Source organism: Kogia breviceps, chromosome 5, assembly GCF_026419965.1.
Source record: "Kogia breviceps isolate mKogBre1 chromosome 5, mKogBre1 haplotype 1, whole genome shotgun sequence".
NCBI classification, from domain to species: domain Eukaryota; kingdom Metazoa; phylum Chordata; class Mammalia; order Artiodactyla; family Physeteridae; genus Kogia; species Kogia breviceps.
In genome coordinates, this window is record NC_081314.1 from 54,961,366 (window position 1) to 54,982,043 (window position 20,678).

Consider the following 20,678-nt stretch of genomic DNA (forward strand, 5'->3'; position numbering starts at 1 on the left):
TTACTCAGTAAAGGCCAGGTGAAATAATAAACTAGTTGGGATGAAATATTTGAACTGGTTTGCAAGCTCTGAAATTTCAATAATGCATTTAGGACGAATAAAAGGAAGGATTACTTTATCTAAGTTCTTCTAAACATATGGGAACAAAATTTTTTCTTGTTAAAAATGCATATAATTTTTAAAATGCATAGAACTTAAAAAGGAATTCAGATAAATAATAAGGACAGGAAGACAGTACAATGTGTGGTATAAATGAAAATTAGTGAAATTAGTATCATGCTTAATAGTGTAGCATATAATGTATACTTATCAAAGGTAGCAAACTGGACCAGAGAAGGTATGGACCGAAGTCTGACCTACGGACATACTGTGTGTTTTCCTTATTTGTATACTGGTTCTTGATACCTTTGTGTGACCCATTCATTCTACAACTCTTTACATTAAATAATCCACTTCTGGGCCAAACGAAAGACTTTGGTCTTTTAGCTTTTGTGTACAGCTGACAGACATCTTAGAAAAATCCCTGGGGACAATAGAAAATCATTAACATGCTTTTGATTTCCAATAAGTCCTTTCAAGTCTGATTTTTGCTCTGTACTCTAGAAAAGGCATTAAAATATTTTAAATAGACCTAGCAAAAAGGATTGAAAGCATAAGATTGTATGTAAAATAAAGTCTATTCCTTAGATTGCTTTTGATCATCCAGGCAGAAATTTTGTTTCAGTGTTGCTCTATAATAATAAGTATTTGTACTTATTGTGATTATTTGGTCTATAACATTTTGGGGAGGAAAATATTCATGTTACACATCCTACTAGGATTTTAGAGTTATCCAAACTCTTGTCTACTCCAGTGTTAGGTGGACTTTGGGGAAAACTGTTAAGACCCACCTCTTCTGTGTAATCTCAGTATTATTCTGTTAATACCTTCAAATCCTTGTTCTGTCTTCATCTGCAAATGTCCTTGGCTGTGTTTATGTAAATCATTGGCACACATGTTCTTCACTCTGACTACGTAAGGCAGTGTGTAGGTATCTAATTTAATTAGAGTGATTTACCCATGGTCATCGCGGTCAGCTGCTGAATACTCTTAATTTTTATGTTAAGCCCAAGTGGGGAAAGGTCTTGGATGTCTAAAAAAATTCTACTTCCAAAAAATGATTTTTCTCTATCACTAAATTCTCTATTACAAATATATAACTTTGAGACGGCAAGATAATGATACATTACCCCTGTGACATCCATAACTTTGATGGCTGCAAGCTGGCCCGTTTTGACATGACGACCCTGGAAAAAAAATTTTTTTAAATAATTCAGTTCTGATGAGCAACATTAGCATTAGATTTCAACTATAAAGAACAATTATGTAGATCAATCTTACAGAGTACCAATGGGGAAGACAGACAGACAGACAGACAGACAGACACACACACACACACACACACACACACACACACACACACACACAAATCTTAAATGCTTTGAAGATCAATCTCTATTTAATGTATATTTCGTAAAACATCTCCATCACTTTGTCTGTTGGGTTTGTTTTCACAGTGGTTGTCAAGTTAAATATAAGAGACAATGTGGAATAATTTGGCTTTACCTCCTCTTCAAGGTGTTAGATAAGGGGTTGAGTGAGAGGAGGATTTACATGGAAGGGGAGCTAGATCTGGGTGGAGGAGACATAAGCATCTCCTCGGTTGGAAAACACTTGGTATGTGCAGAAACTTTAGTTTCCTTGATTATTAAAATATCTTGTAACAGTCTCAAATGGATATGATTCTGCTACTCTTCACTTCAGACTATTAATTTATCTTCATCTTAAAAGGGGGCCTAAAACAAAACAGATAGCCATCAATCCAAATTTGTGATCAAAGAGACAGTATTGAGCATAAGGAACTGCTTCCCCAGAGTAGGTATCCCTGGTCTTTGCAACCACAGTGAAGCATCAACCACAAGGAACTGGAAGAGAGCAGGGTGTGGTGAGGGGGCAATCCCAAAGAGGAGCTTTCTCTGCACTTGCTCCTTGAGAAACATAAAGTCTACATCTGACTCTCAGACAGTAGCAAAGATGGTCAATATCCATTACTTCTAAATGCATTTTCTATGTGGCTCCTACAATACATTTTACCTACCATTGCTATTATGCAGTATAATATACCTTCCAAGATCAGCTGGATTCAAATCCCAGCCGCATGACCTTAGGCAAATCCCTTAACCTTCTAGGCCTCAGTTTCCGCGTCTGAAAAATGGAAATAATGATAGTACCCAACTCATAGTATTGTAAGGAGAATTGAATGAGATAATGTATATAAAGTGCTGGGACAGAATAGCTGTCAGCAGATGCTGGCTATAATTATTTATAGTCCTGTCTTGTGATTAATTTTAAGTGTTGTCTTCCCTCTTAAGTTATATGTTTCATGAAGGAAGGGACTGTGTCTCATTACTGTATTTACAGTGCCTGGAATAGTGGGTGCCTAGCCCGTAGATGGGGTGGCATGTTTATGGATGAACAACAGCAGGTAGTGGAGTCATGTCCACTTGAAGCTGGAGGAGATAGCTTTGGTGCCGCCTGCCCCCTTTCTTCTCATATATCTCAGCTTTGTGTATGGATCTACCTGATTCTGATAGTGCTTCCTTCACCTTTCAACCTCCATTCTGCTCCCTCCCTTTCCTCCTCACTCAGAAAAGAGCACAAAGAAGAAGACATTAAATCAGCAACCTAACAGGGTCACAGGCGTACTTCAATTTTCAAGAAATTGAGGGAGGGGGCTGAAGCATTACCACACCAAGAGCCCTGGATCGGAATGCCAGACGCCTAGTTCTGCCCATGACCAGCTGGTTCACTGGGAGCAAGTTATGTAACCCATCTGGACCCTGGTTTCCTCATCTGCAAAATGTGGGGAGGTCGGAGGTCAGGTCGGAGGTCAGTGGTCGGAGGTCGGGGGGGAGTAGGTGTCACTGTTAACACCCCCCCCCTTTCCACCGCAAGGAAATTTAGAAAATTAGTTGGAAATTTAGTTTTCACAATGACTGAGTGGGGAGAGTAGTATTACTGCCACTTAGTGCCCAGGGGCCAGCAATACTAACTTCCTGCAGAGCCTGGGTCAATCTCCCACAAAGGTGAAGTAGCAACAGCACCCTCTGTTGATAAGACACTGAATGACCGCCAGGGTTGTCCAGGTCCCAGTAAGTCTCCGATGCTGTAATGGTGACCTTAACAAAGGAGTCATTAGCTTCTCTTTGAGAATATAAAGTCTTTAAAGTAAGGGCCACAAATCATACCTTCAACAACGGGTATTTCTCTACTAAAGCACTAAAGGAGTGTGGGGACTGCAGACAAATACAGAGGGTCTGGCTGGTGTCACACAGCTGATTCACCTTGAAATTCTTTTAATGGTGGGTGCCATGCAGCCAGGAAAGGGGAACACCTGGGTATGTCTTGCGGGGACCTCTAAGAACTGACCCCGTCTGCCACGCGACCTTGGTGGGCTCCCACCTGCTCTTACGCTGTGGTCCCCGACACTAAACTGCGTTCTCTAAATGTATTGCATTGTTTCTTGTCTCCCTGATGGTGTGTTTTCTTGGCCTGGAATGCCCTTCACTCCCAACTTCCCAGTAAGCTCACTCAATTTGTAGATTCACCCCTGGCCTCTGTGCTAGTAATGAACATTCCATGTTTCTACTACAGCACTGAGCCCAAAGGACCATTAATCCCGCCCCTCGCTGGTCTCCTTCCCTCTCTCCTGTGCTTCCCCTCTGGTTCCATTTGCAGAAGAACCTTTCCCTACCAAAAATCTTGAAAGGCATCCAACCTCCTTGTTCAAGCAGGGTTTTGAGCAGCCTCCTAACTGCCCCAGGGAGCTCCTGAAGTCACCTCAGCCAACACAGTTTGAGAAATGTTACACTCTATTTTTAACTCCTTATGTGACAGGGAATCTTCTTCGAGCGAATAATTTGTTACAAGGACATGTCAACACCTAGTTCTTTCCATCAGCAGCCAGGGAGGGAGTGGACAGGATACAATCCACTTTACATTTCAAATGAAAATGGCATTGGGCATTGAGCAGCTCTTGGTTTGAAATAAATAAATTAAATAGCTGTGACATTTTTGAACTTAAGACACAGGGTTGTTTTTGTTTTTGTTTTAGCAACTGCTTATAACGTAACACTAGAAAAGAAAACAACCTACTTCTCCTCCATTTTAAATTTCCCTTCCAAGCTGAAATAACCATTCTCAATGGGTCTGACAGATGACTGAATAATACACCTTTCGGGTGGCAGTTTGGGCTTAAATGAGATCCTGGAGGTGGAACAATTAGAAGCCTCAGCTCAGTCCCAAGCAAAGGCGTCCTGTGCTCTGGAACAGGAAGGCTGCTGAGCTGTCAGCCTTTGATGGGGGAGCCACAAAGGAGGCTGCCCAGTGTGAGTTGCCTTTTCCGTCACTAGAGAATGCCAAACCAAATTAGGATCCAGATGAAGGCAGACTTTGAGGGAATGGCTAGGAATCAGCTGACCTAAAGATCACTAGAAACCTGAGGCACATCATTATTCAGACAGTATTTAAAGAGACAACTCCATAAAGTCACAAATAAATTGAGTAGGAATAGCCCCTAAGGTGCCTAATCTAATCCTTCTTTTAGAGATGGGGCCAATATCTCACATCTAATGGGGACCTAAACCCAGGACACTTTCTCACCTGTTCCAGTTCTACCTCCAGCTCGTGAATTAGAAATTCTTTTTTAATTTAATTTTATTTATATTTTTATATAGCAGGTTCTTATTAGTCATCAATTTTATACACATCAGTGTATACATGTCAATCCCAATCGCCCATGAATTAGAAATTCTTATCACTGAAATTTAAACAATTTTTTTAAACAAACCTTTTCATACTTCACTTAACTTGAATTAAACATGAACCATTCGTCTCTGTTTCATGTAGGATTTAATTTTCTTTTTTATTTGAGGGCAATGGGGAGGATGTTATTATTACAAGAGAATTTTGAGCTGAAAATTCAGTACTACTCCTAATTTTAACTTATTTCCACTTAAAGAGAAATTAAAAATATAATCATAGACCCTAGTTTGGATCTAAACTACATAGTCAGCCAAGGAGTAAAAATGATATTCTGGGGGAAAAGAAACTTTAAAGGAGACAAAGAGTTAAAATTTCTTATCCACGAAAATTATGGAAAAATATCCCATCAGATTGCAATTGCTGAGTCATTTCTTAATAAAAGAATGAAGTAAGATTTTTTTCTACTGAAATAACCAACAATAACAAAAATAACAGACTAAATCTAGAAAAACAAAATTGGTATTCCAGTGGGACCCAAAGCCTCAATCATGACTTCAAGCATAAAAAGGCCCTCTGAAAGAAAGGAAGAAAAAAACCCATCAAATCAAATCAGGGAAAGCAGAGGCTGTGGGGTCACTCAGCTGGCATGAAGTTGAGTGTCGCTAAACCAGAGTTCCTCTGCTGAGTTTATGATTAAGCTCTCTATCCAAAACTTTACTCCCTTTCTAGTTCTACACCTGTTCCCCTCAAGACTGAGGCGTATCAAAGAAAAGAGGGGACTGAAACTAAGCAGGACCCTGTGGGGCCCTCCTGGGTACAAAAGCCCCTTCGTGTCTCCCGTTTCTTGTTTGTAGAAAAAGGCTTTTTCCTCCCAGGCCTTCCCTGAGTTCCAAGGAGCAGGGTCAAGAAGTTAATGATTAGGACAATAGAGCCATGGGACACCTAGTTCCTCCCAAAGGGGGATAGATAACAATCTGATGCATACCTTTGAGTTGTTCTCTGGAAACTAAGACCCCCACCCAAGTGGAGGATGGTGACTACATGCTGACCACAAGCATGCAGACCCCAGACTGGTTGGAACCAGAAGGTTAAGTTTCAGAAACACCACCCTGTAACCTCACCAGGAACTCATCAAAAGAAGGTCCACAAACTGGTCACATATCCTATGACCCTCTCCTCTAACACTGTCTTTAAAAACACCTCCCTAAAAGCCTTCAGGGAGTTTGGGCCTTTTGAACATGAACCACCCATTCTCCTTGTTGGGCCCCTGCAATAAACCCTTCTCTGCTCCAAACTCTTGACATTTTGATCTGTTTGGTCTCACTGTGCATCAGGCACATGAACTGGGGTTGGACAACAGGTGGGCGCACTCCATTCCAGTGCTTAGACAGATTTACACACACACTCTGCTCCCCTTCTTTTTTTCCTTCTACCTCACGTTTGAGGATTATAGTACTTTCAAGGATTATAGTACCTTTAGCCTTCTGTATCCACAGGTTCCACATTCATACATTCAACCCAACTCAGACAGAAAATACTCAGGAAAAAAATTCTGGAAAGTTCCATAAAGCAAAACTTTTGCATGCCAGCAACTATTTACATAGCATTTACATTGTATTAGGTATTATAAGTAATCTAGAGATGATTTAAACCATATGGGAGAATGTGTATAGGTTATATGCAAATACTATGCTATTTTATATAAAGGACTTGAGCATCCACAGATTTTGGTATCCAAGTGGGGTCATGGAACCAATACCCAGCCCTGACCCCCACCCCACCACAGATACCAAGGGACTATGTTGCCCCTTTACCTACTCCCTAAAATAAGTACAAGAGAAAAACAATGGTTTTGCCTGAAATAGCCATGCAAGCCTGGGCTCTGCTATTGCTATTATTTTCTAAGGAACAGCAAGATGGCTTTAGAACTGCTAGCTTGAGGCAAGCCTGGAAGAGAGAGTCCTTTCATTTCTAGGTCACCGAAATACATTTGTTTCCAGTGAAGCACACGAGCAAATCAGGGTTGTGGAAAATGCACACTCCACCCACCGTCTCCATTCCTCCTTATCCAAGGACTCACACAGGTAGAGTGTTTCTAGCTCTTCATGCTTAGCTTAGATTTGATCTCACCTTTATTGAGGAAGAGTTCTTCAATTTCCTGATTGCAAGCAAATGCCCTTACCTGTGTGTTTTCACAGCATCCTACACTAACCTACTGATCATAATCCAATACTTTGATTTTCAAAATGTGCACCATAAGAACCATGAAGGGCTGCCCTGGTGGCGCAGTGGTTGAGAGTCCGCCTGCCGATGCAGGCGACACGGGTTCGTGCCCCGGTCCGGGAAGATCCCACATGCCGTGGAGTGGCTGGGCCCGTGAGCCATGGCCGCTGAGCCTGCGCGTCCGGAGCCTGTGCACCGCAACGGGAGAGGCCGCAACAGTGAGAGGCCCGCGTACCGCAAAAAAAAAAAAAAAAAGGCTTTTAGTCTTAGAGTTGGGCAATTCTGAAGAGCCCGCTTAGCTCCTGACCTCTCCTTGGGATGGGTGAGGTCTTTGTTGAGACTGTAGTACAGTTAAACTTCTTCCTCTACACAATGATACTTTCTTCACAGGTGTAGATCCTACACTCCCCTGTAAAATTCCTACATATAAATCATCTCAGGAACTGTTCTTGGGGAAACTCCATCTAAGACAATTGGTACCAGGAATGGCCTGAGGAGACAGGCTTTCAGAGTAGCTGTCAATAAGACTCCCATCACTGGTGGCAGGTGGCTCACTGATAGCCCCTGGCATGCTGTAGCAGTGTCACTGTCAACACATTCACCAGTGGGGAACTGAAATAGGATATAGGTGCCAGGGAACATACTGGTGAGTCCAATATTTCAGACTTTTGCGATGTCCTGAGGAAACAGTAGTTTAAAAAAGTAGAATCAGATGGCTTTTGCTGAGACTACTAGCGAAAGACAGTGGAAAGCTACAGTGATTGATCAGCTAAAGGCAACGTGTGAAAATCATAAGGGAGATCAGGTTAAGTTCCAAGGTCTGTGCAGTATCTTCAATCAAGATGGGTACATCGGGACTTCCCTGGTGGTCCAGTGGTTAAGACTCTGTGCTCCCAATGCAGGGGGCAAAGGTTCAATCCCTGGTCGGGGAACTAAGATCCTGCATGCCTCACGGCATAGCCAAAAGAAAAAAAAAAGGACAGGAACATCACTTCTGTAGATGCAGAGGATTCCAGGGGTGAGAGGTTTCAAGCTTTTAAGTGCATCAACTTGAACGTCTCCATTCCAAGTTTCAGAGCTCATTCCTTCCCAATCAGGCTTGAATTGAGGATTCAACTTTTGCTTTACCCTAATAATTAATTCCTGGATCTGGTCCTCAGCTTTTTCTACCCTCAGGCTGCAGAAGATAAGAGTCTTTTTATATTCTACCCATTTTTTTTTTTTTTTTTTTTTTTTTTTTTTTGGTAAATGGACAACAGCAGCAGTCAAGCCTGAGAAAGGCGTGTTGAGAAGGAGCTTGGACTTCTCCGGAATAACTATGTGCATCACCCCAACAAGATTGCCATATAGACCAGTGAAGATGCTAAACAAGGTGGGGGAGATTAAAATGGGTAGCAGAAGAGGAATATGATGAGCTACAGGTACAACCATTAGACAATATGTAATGGTGGGGGCTTTATTCCCACAACTTTGCCTGGAAAAGAGACCAGCCAGAATCCCAGAGGAAGTGTTTCCAGAACTTATTATGCAAAGCAGATGGATCCAAGCATCATAAGGAATTGACTGTAGTGGATGCTGTGGTGTGCTCCCCAGCTCCCTCCTTCAGGACTGGGCTACTCTGAGTCTTTCTTCAGGAAATAACCTTAGTCAAAGAGAGCAGTTAGACCCAAGGTCATGTTCCTTGCCTAAGGTAATACCTGTGACCCGGAGGCAGCAAACATTCAATGATTGGTTGATGTAGGAATACAAAAGCCTACATCATTTATGTCAAAGTGGAAAACTTTGAAGGGCCATCCCAGCTCCAGAGCTCCTTCTTTGGGGGACTGCCTGGGGCTTTGAAACTGCCATCAACTCCTTCCTCTGCCCAAATCTGTCTTCACTCTCTTATAGGTGTTGATCCTGAGAGTACCTTCCAAAACACTTCCTACAAACACATCTCTTCCCTGAGAATCTGTTTCCTAGGGAACTCAATCAAAGACTCATCTATCTATTTAACTATCATCCTTCAATCTTCCTACCTATGTACCTACCTATCTGTATTCTCAGTGTTAATGTAAAATAATATTTCTTACTATGGGGTGAAAGTTTTTAGAAAATCTCTGACCTAAAGGATGAATAGAAAAAACTAGGTCAAGCATTGGGAAATATATTCCAGATAAAGGGAACAGCTTGTTCAAAAGTCCTGTGGTGTAGTTGCTTGGGCATTTGAGTAACTGAAGGCAGGCCAGTATGGCTGGAGTAGACAGCACATGTCTAGTGAGTCCATGCAGGGCCTCACAGGCCACTCTGAGGAGTTCTATCTTTTCCTTAAGACCAATGGGTAGCCACTGAAGGGTTTGAAGAAAGAATGTAGGGTCATCAAGTTTTCATTTTGAAAAAATCACTTTGGATGTAGGACAGGGAATAGAGGAAACTAGAAAAGATAATGGAAGAATAACACAGTGCTGCTTGGTAATTCATTTGAGAGCTAATGGCAACTTGGACTAGGATGGAAATAATGGAGAAGGTGAGAGGTAGAGATACTTCAGAGATATTCAAGAGGTCAAATGAACAAGACTTGGGGATGAATGGGATATATATTTACCCCCATGTTTTCCAGAGTGCTTGACACAGCAGGGATTCAATAAACATTTGCTAAAAAATGGACTGAATGAAGTAGTGAACTTTGAGGGTCATATTCAGGTTCTTGGTCAATACCATCCATATGTCCACATCAGTTTCTTCCATTCCCCTCCCCCCGCACACACACATTTTTATCCAGTCACAAAGTGTACAGGAGCAGATGAGGTGGGGCTGTAAGTAGGGATTACAATCATTTCACTCTTAAATAAATTAGAAGATGATTTTAGTGGAAGTTCCCTTAAACTCTATAGAGAGGCCAATTTACTTCCCCTCTGCAGAGATCACAGAGAAACTAGAAATTGGTCTTAGCTTTCCCTCTGAGAGTGAAGATGAACTCTGATTTTCCACTCACAGTTAAGATTAAAGCATAGTTAAGATATCTATCTGAACATCTTCAGGAATGCTACCATTCTTTGGTGCAACATGTCTTGAGACAAAGAGGTAGACAAGACAACTTTATGAAAAGAGTTTGTAAATCCTTATGATCAAGCAACAAGAATGTTCACAGAATATGCTTGGCACGGTGTCTGCTTCTAGAGTTTCCCCAGGTTAATGGGGCGTCTATTTTTTTCCTTGGCCTGCATGTGCCATTCATCTGAGGCTTAAAACATCCTCCTGCCCACACAGACAGAGCTGTGATCCAGCCCTCACTGCTCCCAGACTGTGGCAAAGATGAAGCAAGGTAGCGATACAGGACAGTTCCCAAGCAACAGCTCTCCATCTCAACACCACTCACTGTGAATTCCTCTGCTTGGCACCTCTGAGAAGCAGAAAATGGATTGTTTTCAAGATTGTTCGGGGCTGGGCCAACTGAGAATTGAGGCTTGCTCACAGACACAGGGCAGGGAAGAAAAGACTGTGTCTCATTTTTCTTTGTTAGAAACTAGCATTCTTCTGTCTTCATGGTTGCCAGTTTGGCTCAGTTTATAGAAATCAAAATGGATGATTAAAAGAAAAAAATCAAACAGTCACAATTTTTAGCAGACAATAGTTAATGTATGCAGATTCCGTGGCAGGGAGCCTGATGCCTGTACCGAGGAAAGGCATACACAGCTGAAGTGACAGCAGTGACGAGCAGACAGGCTGTGGGGTGATGAGAGCCCAAAAAAGTAGCAGAACCAGTCTCTTGGCTATGGCCTTAAGCCAAGAACACATTGCCTAATAACCTCCTCTCTCAACCCCCCAAATGAGCACAAGACAGAAGATCTTACTGGCTCTCATCTAATTTATGCCACAGAATTACCACAATCATTTGTGGTGTTTGTACATTAACTTCTGGGAGGATAAAGCCCCCTAGATATGAGGGTTCAAAGGCTGGGGATAGAATATTTGCATGTAGCCAGCTCCCTGGCCTCCCCAGTATTCCACCTCTTCCCACCCAGCATGACAGCCTTCCCTGTCCCCCAAGTCCAGGTGACACGTGGGGATATGCATGGCATTTAAAAGCCTTGGTTCCTGGACACCAGTCTGGGATGTAGTCTTTACCCAACTTCAGTAAAAGGAGAAAAATAAGAACCTCATGACAAAGTTTTCCAGAAAGCCACAAGTATTCAACTTAAGCAGGCTTCTTAGGATTTGGGGGCATTAAAACGTCCATTAATCACATGTTCTCAATTTTTTAAAAGTAAAAGTAAACAACTTTCTGTTGTTTCCCAATAGTTATTTTTGTTTTTCATTGGGGTGGCAGGGTGAGATTTTAGTGCTCTATGAAATCTGAGAGTCAGGCACAGGTGTTTTAGAACACATGGGTACAGTATGGTAGAAACGCCAGGAATCCCCGTAAGATACAAAGATGGGCTGCTCTTGATGCTGTCCGTAAAAGGTTAAATGTAACAATGTATACAGTGCTCAACAGCTTACAATAAATAACCCATGTGAATGCTATGGAGGCCAATTTCTCTTTCCTCCTTAGCCTCTAAGGCCATTGGACCTTAAATCCATCAGGCATGGCTTCTACACGCTAGAACCGAAAGTGAAAGCTCCTCAGAGCACTCTGCCTTGTGTCTGTTTAATCCTCCGACATCGTCAAGGACAGCATCTCACAAAGAGTTAGTTGCTAAATCACACTGGGAAACATGAAGTTTCTAGGACTAGTGGACCCTGTAAACTGCCTCCAACCACAGAGAAGAGAGACACCAGTGACCCATCACGGCTTAATCTGGGAGAAGCTTGATAGAACTGGGGGAAATGCCTACTTAAGAGGGGCAGAAAGAGAGACCCTAAGAAGCTCGCGATATAGGGATTGGAGGAAGAAGCCACTTGGTCCGATGTGAGTATTTTGCTCAAGAAGTTTTCGCTTTTGTTCTTTCCCAAGTGTGAACACCCACACCGGGCCGTGGAGTAATCCTGGAGACCTGAGGCGACCTTAGCATTCTGTGTTTCAGAATCACACAGTTTACGTGGGGAAGAGAAAGGTATGACAGGAGAGAAGCAAGGCCCAGATGCTGCCCTGCTACAGTTCCTCTCCATCTCTGCCCCCACTTTTCTTGAAAGAGTACTAAACCCTAGGCAGGACAGATCCAACCTCTTGGGGAAGGGCAGCTCGCTCACTTTTTTAGATTTACAATCAATAGCTCCCTCTCTACGGACTATTCTACGAGGCAACTCTGTCTTCCCCTGAGGACCTCCGGTAGATACCACCTCCCATCTGCAGATTAATAAGATATATTAGGTCTCCCTTCCAGGCCTTGCATAGCTTTGTCAATTACAGCCCCCGCCCCCGGGGTCAGATTTACAACCACGTGGTTGGGAGTGGGCGGGGTTGGCGTTGCACCACGAGGCACCAACAGGCACGGGGGCAGAGATAAATAATAATAATAAAAAGACAGTACTGCATTTCATTTCACCTAATTTATGGCTTTAATAGGAAACCAGTCCACCCACAGCGCCATCTGGGTCACTTAGAACGTCTGTGCAGCAGCAAGAGCGGGTCTGGACGCTCAGAGCTGTGCGGGAAGAGAAAGGACCGCACCGAGGTGGAGAGAAAAACAAAGGCAAAGGACCACAGCGTTCCCAGACATCATTCTTGGAGCGCCAGGAACACAAATAGGGACCCATTTGACTCTTCATCAGGGCTGTTGATGCATAAACCCTCTCCCACAGTGTCCTCAAACTTCCAGAAGTTTTAATTAAAACAAAAGAAGTGTCAGCAGAAGAAGCACTGGAATATAATTAGGGCCCACCAAATCTAAAGTAATATGGGGAAAAAAAGACTAGTGATGAGAGGGAAGCTTTCATGTTCTTACCGAATCCCTGCTCTGTTGCTGACACAAAAATCAATTTCAGTAGGCTTTAGTTGTATCTGAGCAGGAACGCAGGCGACAGATGAAACTTAGTGAGCAATTTACGGGAGCCATAATGATTTCCATGAAAGAAAGGCTGCAATGAGTGCTCTCAACCAAATGCCTCCTCTGTAAGAACTCTGCAAGAATATGTGTGTGTGCGCACGCATGTGTATATAGATATAGATGGAGGGCGAGGGTGGGGATTTTGAATAGTTATCTATGCTTTAGACTAAAAGAAAAAAAAAAAAAACCCTCTTTACCTCACACCTTTTAAGGGCCAATTTTAGCTCCATCCCAGGTGATACGTGTGGATGCCTGGAGACATTTTTTGATGGTCACCAGTGTTCAGTGCTGCTACCGATATCTAGTGGGTAGAGGCCAGAGATGGTAACCTTCTACAATGTACAGGACATTTCCCACCCCCAACAAAGAATTATTGGACTCCCATTGTCAACCGGGCCAAGACTGAGAAACCCCAATTTTAAAGAATTTGACATTTAATAGGTGCTCAATGAATGATGAATTCTGGTAAATGTCGTAGTCCCCTAAGTTTACAAAGATCAAAAGATAAGGCCCTGCCCTCTGGGATCTCCAGTGGAGGTGGGGAGGAGTGGAGGTGTCACTGTTCTTTCTTTGCTTAGCAGTACTTACAAATGAGGGGCATATTTCTCAAATTCCAACATCCATGGCCTTTTAGAACACAGGTAATACCCAACAGCCCTGTGAAGCCACTCTCCGTCCGGCTTTTGTGTGTGTTAGGAGGCCAATTCTAAAATCTTCACTGTCTCCCAATGAAGCAGCATTTTCTAAATTTCAAAAAACAACTGATAAAGTAATATTGGGGCTAAATAAAATTTGTTTTATATTTAAAATTTGGACACAGAAGTATAATTTTTGCTAATTACATTAATTTTGGAAAGAATATCCTATTTTCATTTCTCAACAACTGTTAGATCTTCTCAACTCTCCATAGTGTGTGTGTTCTTTCCCCCTTCTCCAATGTTTAGTTATAGTTTTAACTATCAGCAGCTCAATTCAGGGATACATTATTTTGTTTGATTAAAATAGAATTCATGATGAAACTTTATGCTTAAATATAAAGGTCAACTATATAAGAATAAAGATGTTTGCCTTTATCTAACATAGGTTCTTCAAATGAAGGGATGTAGGAATCTTGCAGTTGTTGTAAGTGATCTGTTTCCAAGAAATGAGGAAAGCAGATTTCTTTTTTTTAAAAGAAAGAATAAGATGAGCAACATTATTCTCTATTAATGACACCATTCACCCATTTTAGGCAATGGAGGATTAAAGAGCTCAAGTTTCTTGAAAGTGGCCAAAGAAAAACATCCCAAATATGGATCCAGCACAGTGTATGAAATGACTATGTCATTGTCATGGTTCCACATGCAACAGCAGAGGACCCAGATCTCTGCAAAGGCTAAAACCTCTCTACTGCCAACAGAGGTCTTCTGTGTCAGCAACACAGATTCCATTAGCAACTATGCTTTCCAAGCGAAGGCAAATCGTTTTTTAGGGAGGAGGGCAAGAGGACAAAAATGACATTTGAAAATTGAAAGCCTTTTATAAATGCAGGGAGGCTCTTACATACTTATAATCTTTCAAAGTGGTGGTCAACACGGACTACAGCAATTTTTCAGCAAACACATCCATCCCTGGGACGCAAGCTGCTGGGAGGAACTGCTCATGTGCCTCTCAGAAGCCTCCACCCTCCCTCCAGAACAATAATGCTGGGTGAAAGATGATGACACCTGAGAAAGAAAGAGGGCTCTTAAGTAAATATGATGTGCCCCAGGATCTGGGCAGGTCGCTGACTAGTTAATAAGTGCATTGATTTGCAGCTAAATTTAGCTGTGATCCAACTGTGACCTGTCAGGTAGCTTCCTCTCAAGGAGGGTGAGGTTCCCCTGACTCCAGTGAAATTCTTCTCTCCCACCAGTTTCATCAGTCAGCCTAGACTGACTGATCAGGGATTGTGTGAAGGACAAGGAGAGCATCTGGCTGACTTTTCGACCAATCTTCTCATCTCAAGCAGGGATTTCACCTAGTCTCAGAGAAAATCACCAAACTGAGCAGGAGCTTTGGAGCACCTGAGAGATGAGTATGGAAATTAAGAGGAAAAGCTTTGGAGGAGGTGTGAGGAGCCCTTGTACGACTTCCTGGGTCTAGAATTACTTTTGGTGGATAGTTTCCTTATCTGTGAATTGGGCATAAAATTATTTGCTCGCTAAGTTGTTGTGAGGATTCTATATACACTCGTATAGTGCCTGGGTAAATGATGATGATATTTCAGTGTTTTCAGTGTTACTTAAAAGGTTCTGTTCTGCCCTCCTGTTGTCCGCCTCCCCCCGCCCCCCGCCCCACCCCTGGAACTTTACATTTCCTTCTTGCTCTACTTGCTTCAGATTTTGATTCAAAAGTCACCTTCCCTCAGGAGTCCTTCCCTGGCCATCCTATCTGAAAATTCAGCTCCACCCTAGCTCTTACTATCCTCCTCTGCTGCTTTATTGTCACAGAACAAATAAGTTTTATTATTTATTTTGTGCATTGGGCAGCCCTCACTCTAGAATGGAGGTATCTTGAGGGCAGACACTTCTCTCTGTCTTGTTCACGCTCTGTCTTCAATGGCAGATCAGTGCCTGCACTCAGTCAATGCAGGCTGTAAGAATGAATCCCCAACGTTGGTGGCAAGACTTGTCCAGGTCCCTCTGTTCTCATAAAAAAAAACCACAGCATCTCTTATTCGGAGGCAAAACAACTGATAGAACAAGTACTGTCATCAAATGAGAAAACTGAGGCTCAGAAAAGCAAATTTTTTGCAGGTCATATTTTCCATTCAGATTGGCCTTGCATAAAAGTAAACCAAGCAAAAATATATTACTCCTTTTTAATTCTATTTAAAATTCTCCCTAACGCTAAAGGGTAAAGAATAGAGCTATAAAATAAAATGCCTGACAATCAGAGTATATTTTGTCTAGGAAGACTTATTTGTGTAAACATATATAATTGTTCTATTTAAATGTTAGCAACATGGATTGAAAAGTTATATAATATAAGAGTATGGAAACATTACAAAGTATATAAGTGGAGGTGATGGTATCTCCAAATTATATTCCTGCTAGCAGCAGCCAGCAGATCAACCTTGCAGATCAACCTTACAGGTAGAAATTAAGGATGAGGTTCTTTGTGCTTTTTGAACCGAAGAGGACACTGGATAAACTTTCCTTGACACAAATGTGGAAAGGTGGAGCTAGTACATTCACCTAAACCTGTAAGACTTCAATCAGCTAAGGTCACCTGCACAAAAGAATGAAGAATTGGCTTTCCTTCCTCCTCTTCCTCATTTCCAGTTGTGGAATAGGTATAGGCATATGGCCAAAGATTCAAATATCAAATCTAATTTAAACCTAGTTGTCAGGACCTGATTTCTGTCACCTTGGGCCTTAGGTACTTGCCTACTAGCCAAAATATCAGTATCCATCTGCATTTCTTTGGTATTTAGCCCAGCAGTCTTGCATTTGCAACATTAATGATTTATTTCATCCATGGCTTCTGTCTTCAGTAAGGATGGTAAGAAAATCAAAATGGTGCTCATTTAACCAAATAACTGAACTGATAATTTGTATTATTAAAGTGTGACTTATGACATCTCAAGATCTCCTAACCAGAAAAATCTGTCTTAGATTTAGCAAACCATTAAATGATAGTATTTTAATGCCAGTAATAATACAATGTATTAATTTATTAATCATTGATGGACATTCAACAATTTACAGATGGACCATTGAAAACTACGTAAGAACTGTACATACTATGCTTAAAAGGCTTGAATTACACTTTATGTCTGTTTCCACATGTTTTAATATTTACTTTTTCTCTTTGAGAAAAATACCTTTTAGAAAACAAACTCAAAATTGACCAAAAATCCTCGGAAGATAGTAAATGCAGTGGAGCTGAAGGGTAACAGTATATACATTCTATTCAGAATTTGATCAGTTTCCAATTTTTCAATAAGGCTCTAGGCAAATCTCTTTTAACTTTTCATGCATTTTATAAAGAAGGGAAAGAGAAATACTTGCTATGCCTGTTTTATAGGACAAAAATGCAAACAAGAGCAACCAGATAGTGAGTTCTTATGACTCAACTGACTGAGTCAACATTTCATTGTGTTGCTCATGATAATGTCCAATAGATTTGGAACCCTGACAATTTCTGTTCAGGGGTTCATGACATATCACAAATACAATCAGTACAAGATTCCCTTATTAAGCAAAATAAGACCATAAAAAACTTTCCAAAAAGACATCATTTCTATAAATGGAAATGGATTTCAGTGCACCTTGGAATGTGGTCAAGTTTTTACAAAGAAAGGGCTTATAAAGGAAATCTAATTTCACATAAAATGGGCATAATAATTATAAGTTTTTTAAAAAACCTCCTTACCCTAGTCACAAGCCACAATGTTACACAACTCCAAGAAACACCAATCCCATTCTTTTCTATATAAATGGAAATTTCCTGGACTTGAACAACATGGCAGCCTGTATTTAAAATTTAAATTCACAGACTACTTACTGAGCACCTGTTATATATATAAAGTGTTGTGTCAGTCTCTGAGTCATAATAATCATAATTATTAAAATTTCTTGCACTAATTTAAGTTCATTTTAACAGAGTTTACTCCTAAAAGAAGATTTATAAAAATATGGTTTTGTTTCCTGTTTGTTCCACTTTCAGAGGCTTCCTCAAGTCATGGCATTGTATTTTGGTGAAGACACCATTAAAAAGAAAATCTCTAATATATATGGTCCTGACAAGACACAATAATTACCCTAAAGAAAAATAGCAAGAAAGAAATCCACCTTATCTCATTGAGAGAGAACTGTTTCTATTAGATCCAGAATATTCTTTTCTAATTTATTTTGCAAGGTCCTCCAAGGGCAACCCTACTGCAGAAAAAAATTGAAGAGGATTGAAATTTTAGAGAGGCTGTCTTTTTTTTTTTTAATTTATTTATTTTTGGCTGAGGTGGGTCTTCGTTGCTGCGTGCAGGCTTCTCACTGAGGTGACTTCTCTTGTTGAGAAGCACAGGCTCTAGGTGCGTGAGCTTCAGTAGTTGCAGCACGCGGGCTCAGTAGTTGTGACACACGGGCCCAGGTGCTCCACAGCATGTGGGATCTTCCCGGACCAGGGCTCGAACCCGTGTCCCCTGCATTAGCAGGCAGATTCTCAACCACTGTGCCACCAGGGAAGCACCAGAGAGGCTGTCTTTTAAAGGCCATAATACAATTTTAACTTTGTGCTTAGTGCTATACTATTCTCATCAAAGATTTTTTTTACTCAAATAATCAACATTATAATACATTCTCAAATATATTCACTTAACCTGAAAAAACAAAACTTTTCTCAAACAGTTTGATAAATGACAGTAAGGAACTTCCTGCATTTCAGTTTATATTTGCCAGTACAGAATCACTCTCCAGTCTGGTCACATATTATTTCTGCCACAGTTTTAGAGGAAGATGCTATTAAGAAAATATCATGTTTTTCAATTTGAAATTTAATCTACCAGCCTATGTGTTACAAAGGTCCGATGGAAATGAACTTTATGATTGTATTTTATTAATCGACACACCTCTATTTGATATATTTCAATCAAATTGAAATTTGATTAATTATTTGAAAAATTAATTCAATGGCAGTAAGATAACAACAACTTACTGGTTCTCTATATATATCATAGGAATTTAACTAGACTTCAACAAGAGACCTGAAAGTACTATGAGATTATGAAAAAGGAGCAAGGAAGCTACTTAGAAAGATTTGTATAAGTTTGTTAACTATTTTGCACTTAACTGCACCATTAATTATTTATGAACAATTTCTTTCTAGATTACCGATATTCTCAGATACTCTTAGGAAATACAGTATTAAAGCAAATGATTTGGAAAAAAGAAGTTGGAATAAGAGGAAACAGGAATTCAGATCTGTTGAAACGTCAACCTCCATTGTGTACAAAGGAGCCAGCGGTGTAGGAATTTGGGTTCTATAAAACAAAGACCTTAGACCTTTACTCTTCAACACTGCACTTAGGCAAAGATGTAATTAATACTAACTCCACAACCTAAGTTGAAGTTAGAGAAGTTAGAAGTTCCTGTGAGAGTGATCTAAATGATTTGGAGGAAGGTGTCAACACATTCATGATATCACAGGCTAAGGAACAGGCTGAGAAAAATATATAGTAACAGGCATCAACTATATGAATGTCACTAGAACAGTGGATCACCTTTTATATGAAAAATAAAAGAAACAATAAATTTAACTCATAATTTAAAATTTAAAATTTTCTTATAAAGTAGACTTGATGAAAGGGTCAGAGTTACCTAGGGAGGTTGGGACATTTTTTTAAGATACTTTTACAAAAACAGAATTAGATCCTAAGGATTTTAGTATGATGAAGGTGTTATAGTACTACATAATGGAAAAGGGGAAACCCAGATTAGGTGTTAAAAATCCATACAGTGATTTGTTTTTAACAATTTATACATTTCTTTCCCATACATCATCTCACTTGCTATCGATAACTTTCCTCTGAATACCTACTAATACAAATGTGAATAAAACGCTATTTCTTGCCCTCATGGAACTTAAAGTTACAGCTTTCCTACATTATACGTTTTTTATATTGTGAATATTTTAATTTAAGGAAATGAACATCAAGTCCTGTGGGAAATGGTAAGAAAAAGAGAATTGGAGGTGGGGAGTAGAAAAGAAGCAGAAGTAGGTATTTGTATAGGGCTGTCTTGAAACCATAAAGGAAGTAAAAGCAAGGAAAACGGGACAGTGGAACTTCAGGCAGATGGCAAAGAGTGTGAATGAGAGAGAGAAGGCAAGGGAAAAAGGGAGAGGGAGGGATGAGCCAGGGAAAGAGAGAGAACGTTGCAGAAGAGGGTAATGAACCCAGATCAGCCTATTCTGCCACATTCTGGATGTCATGGGACAGAGCAAATCCTGAGCCCTGAGGGAGTTGAGAAATGTGTACTAGGATACTCTGAGCCGGACATGCTTAGATAAACATCATCCAAACTCTTCCCAAGTCAAATTAAAAGGTACTTGTTTAAGACAACAGTGGAAACTAAGATGACTCCACAACTGTGAGTAATAAATTAGATGGCATTGAACACTTGGATTGGAGAAGCAGTCAAAGAAAATGTGTCTTCCCTAAATGTAAAACCAGACACTATAAAACTCTTAGAGAAAAACATAAGAAGAACACTCTTTGACATAAATCACAGAAATATCTTTTTTGACCCACCTCCTAGAGTAATGGAAATAAAAACAAAAACAAAGAAATGGGACCTAATGAAACTTAAAAGCTTTTGCACAGCAAAGGAAACTATAAAGAAGACGAAAAGACAACCCTCAGAATGGAAGAAAATATTTGCAAACGAAGCAACGGACAAAGGATTAATCTCCAAAATATATAAACAGCTCATACAGCTCAATATTAAAAAAACAAACAACCCAATCAAAAAATGGGCAGAAGACCTAGACATTTCTCCAAAGAAGACATACAGATGGCCAAGAGGCACATGAAAAGCTGCTCAACATCACTAATTATTAGAGAAATGCAGATCAAAACTACAATGAGGTATCACCTCACACTGGTTAGAATGGGCATCACCAGAAAATCTGCAAACAACAAATGCTGGAGAGGGTGTGGAGAAA

General features: G+C 40.6%; 1 protein-coding gene across 13 annotated transcripts in view; it reads right to left on the reverse strand.

The window, feature by feature from the left end:
• TNIK (TRAF2 and NCK interacting kinase) overlaps positions 1-20,678 on the reverse strand; it is a 412,179-nt gene that overhangs the window by 164,548 nt on the left and 226,953 nt on the right. For all 13 annotated transcript variants that reach the window (XM_059065360.2, XM_059065365.2, XM_067034013.1 and 10 more), the window contains exon 3: positions 1,230-1,286. In XM_059065360.2, coding sequence (XP_058921343.1) covers positions 1,230-1,286 — 57 coding nt within the window. The remainder of the gene's footprint in view (positions 1-1,229; positions 1,287-20,678) is intronic.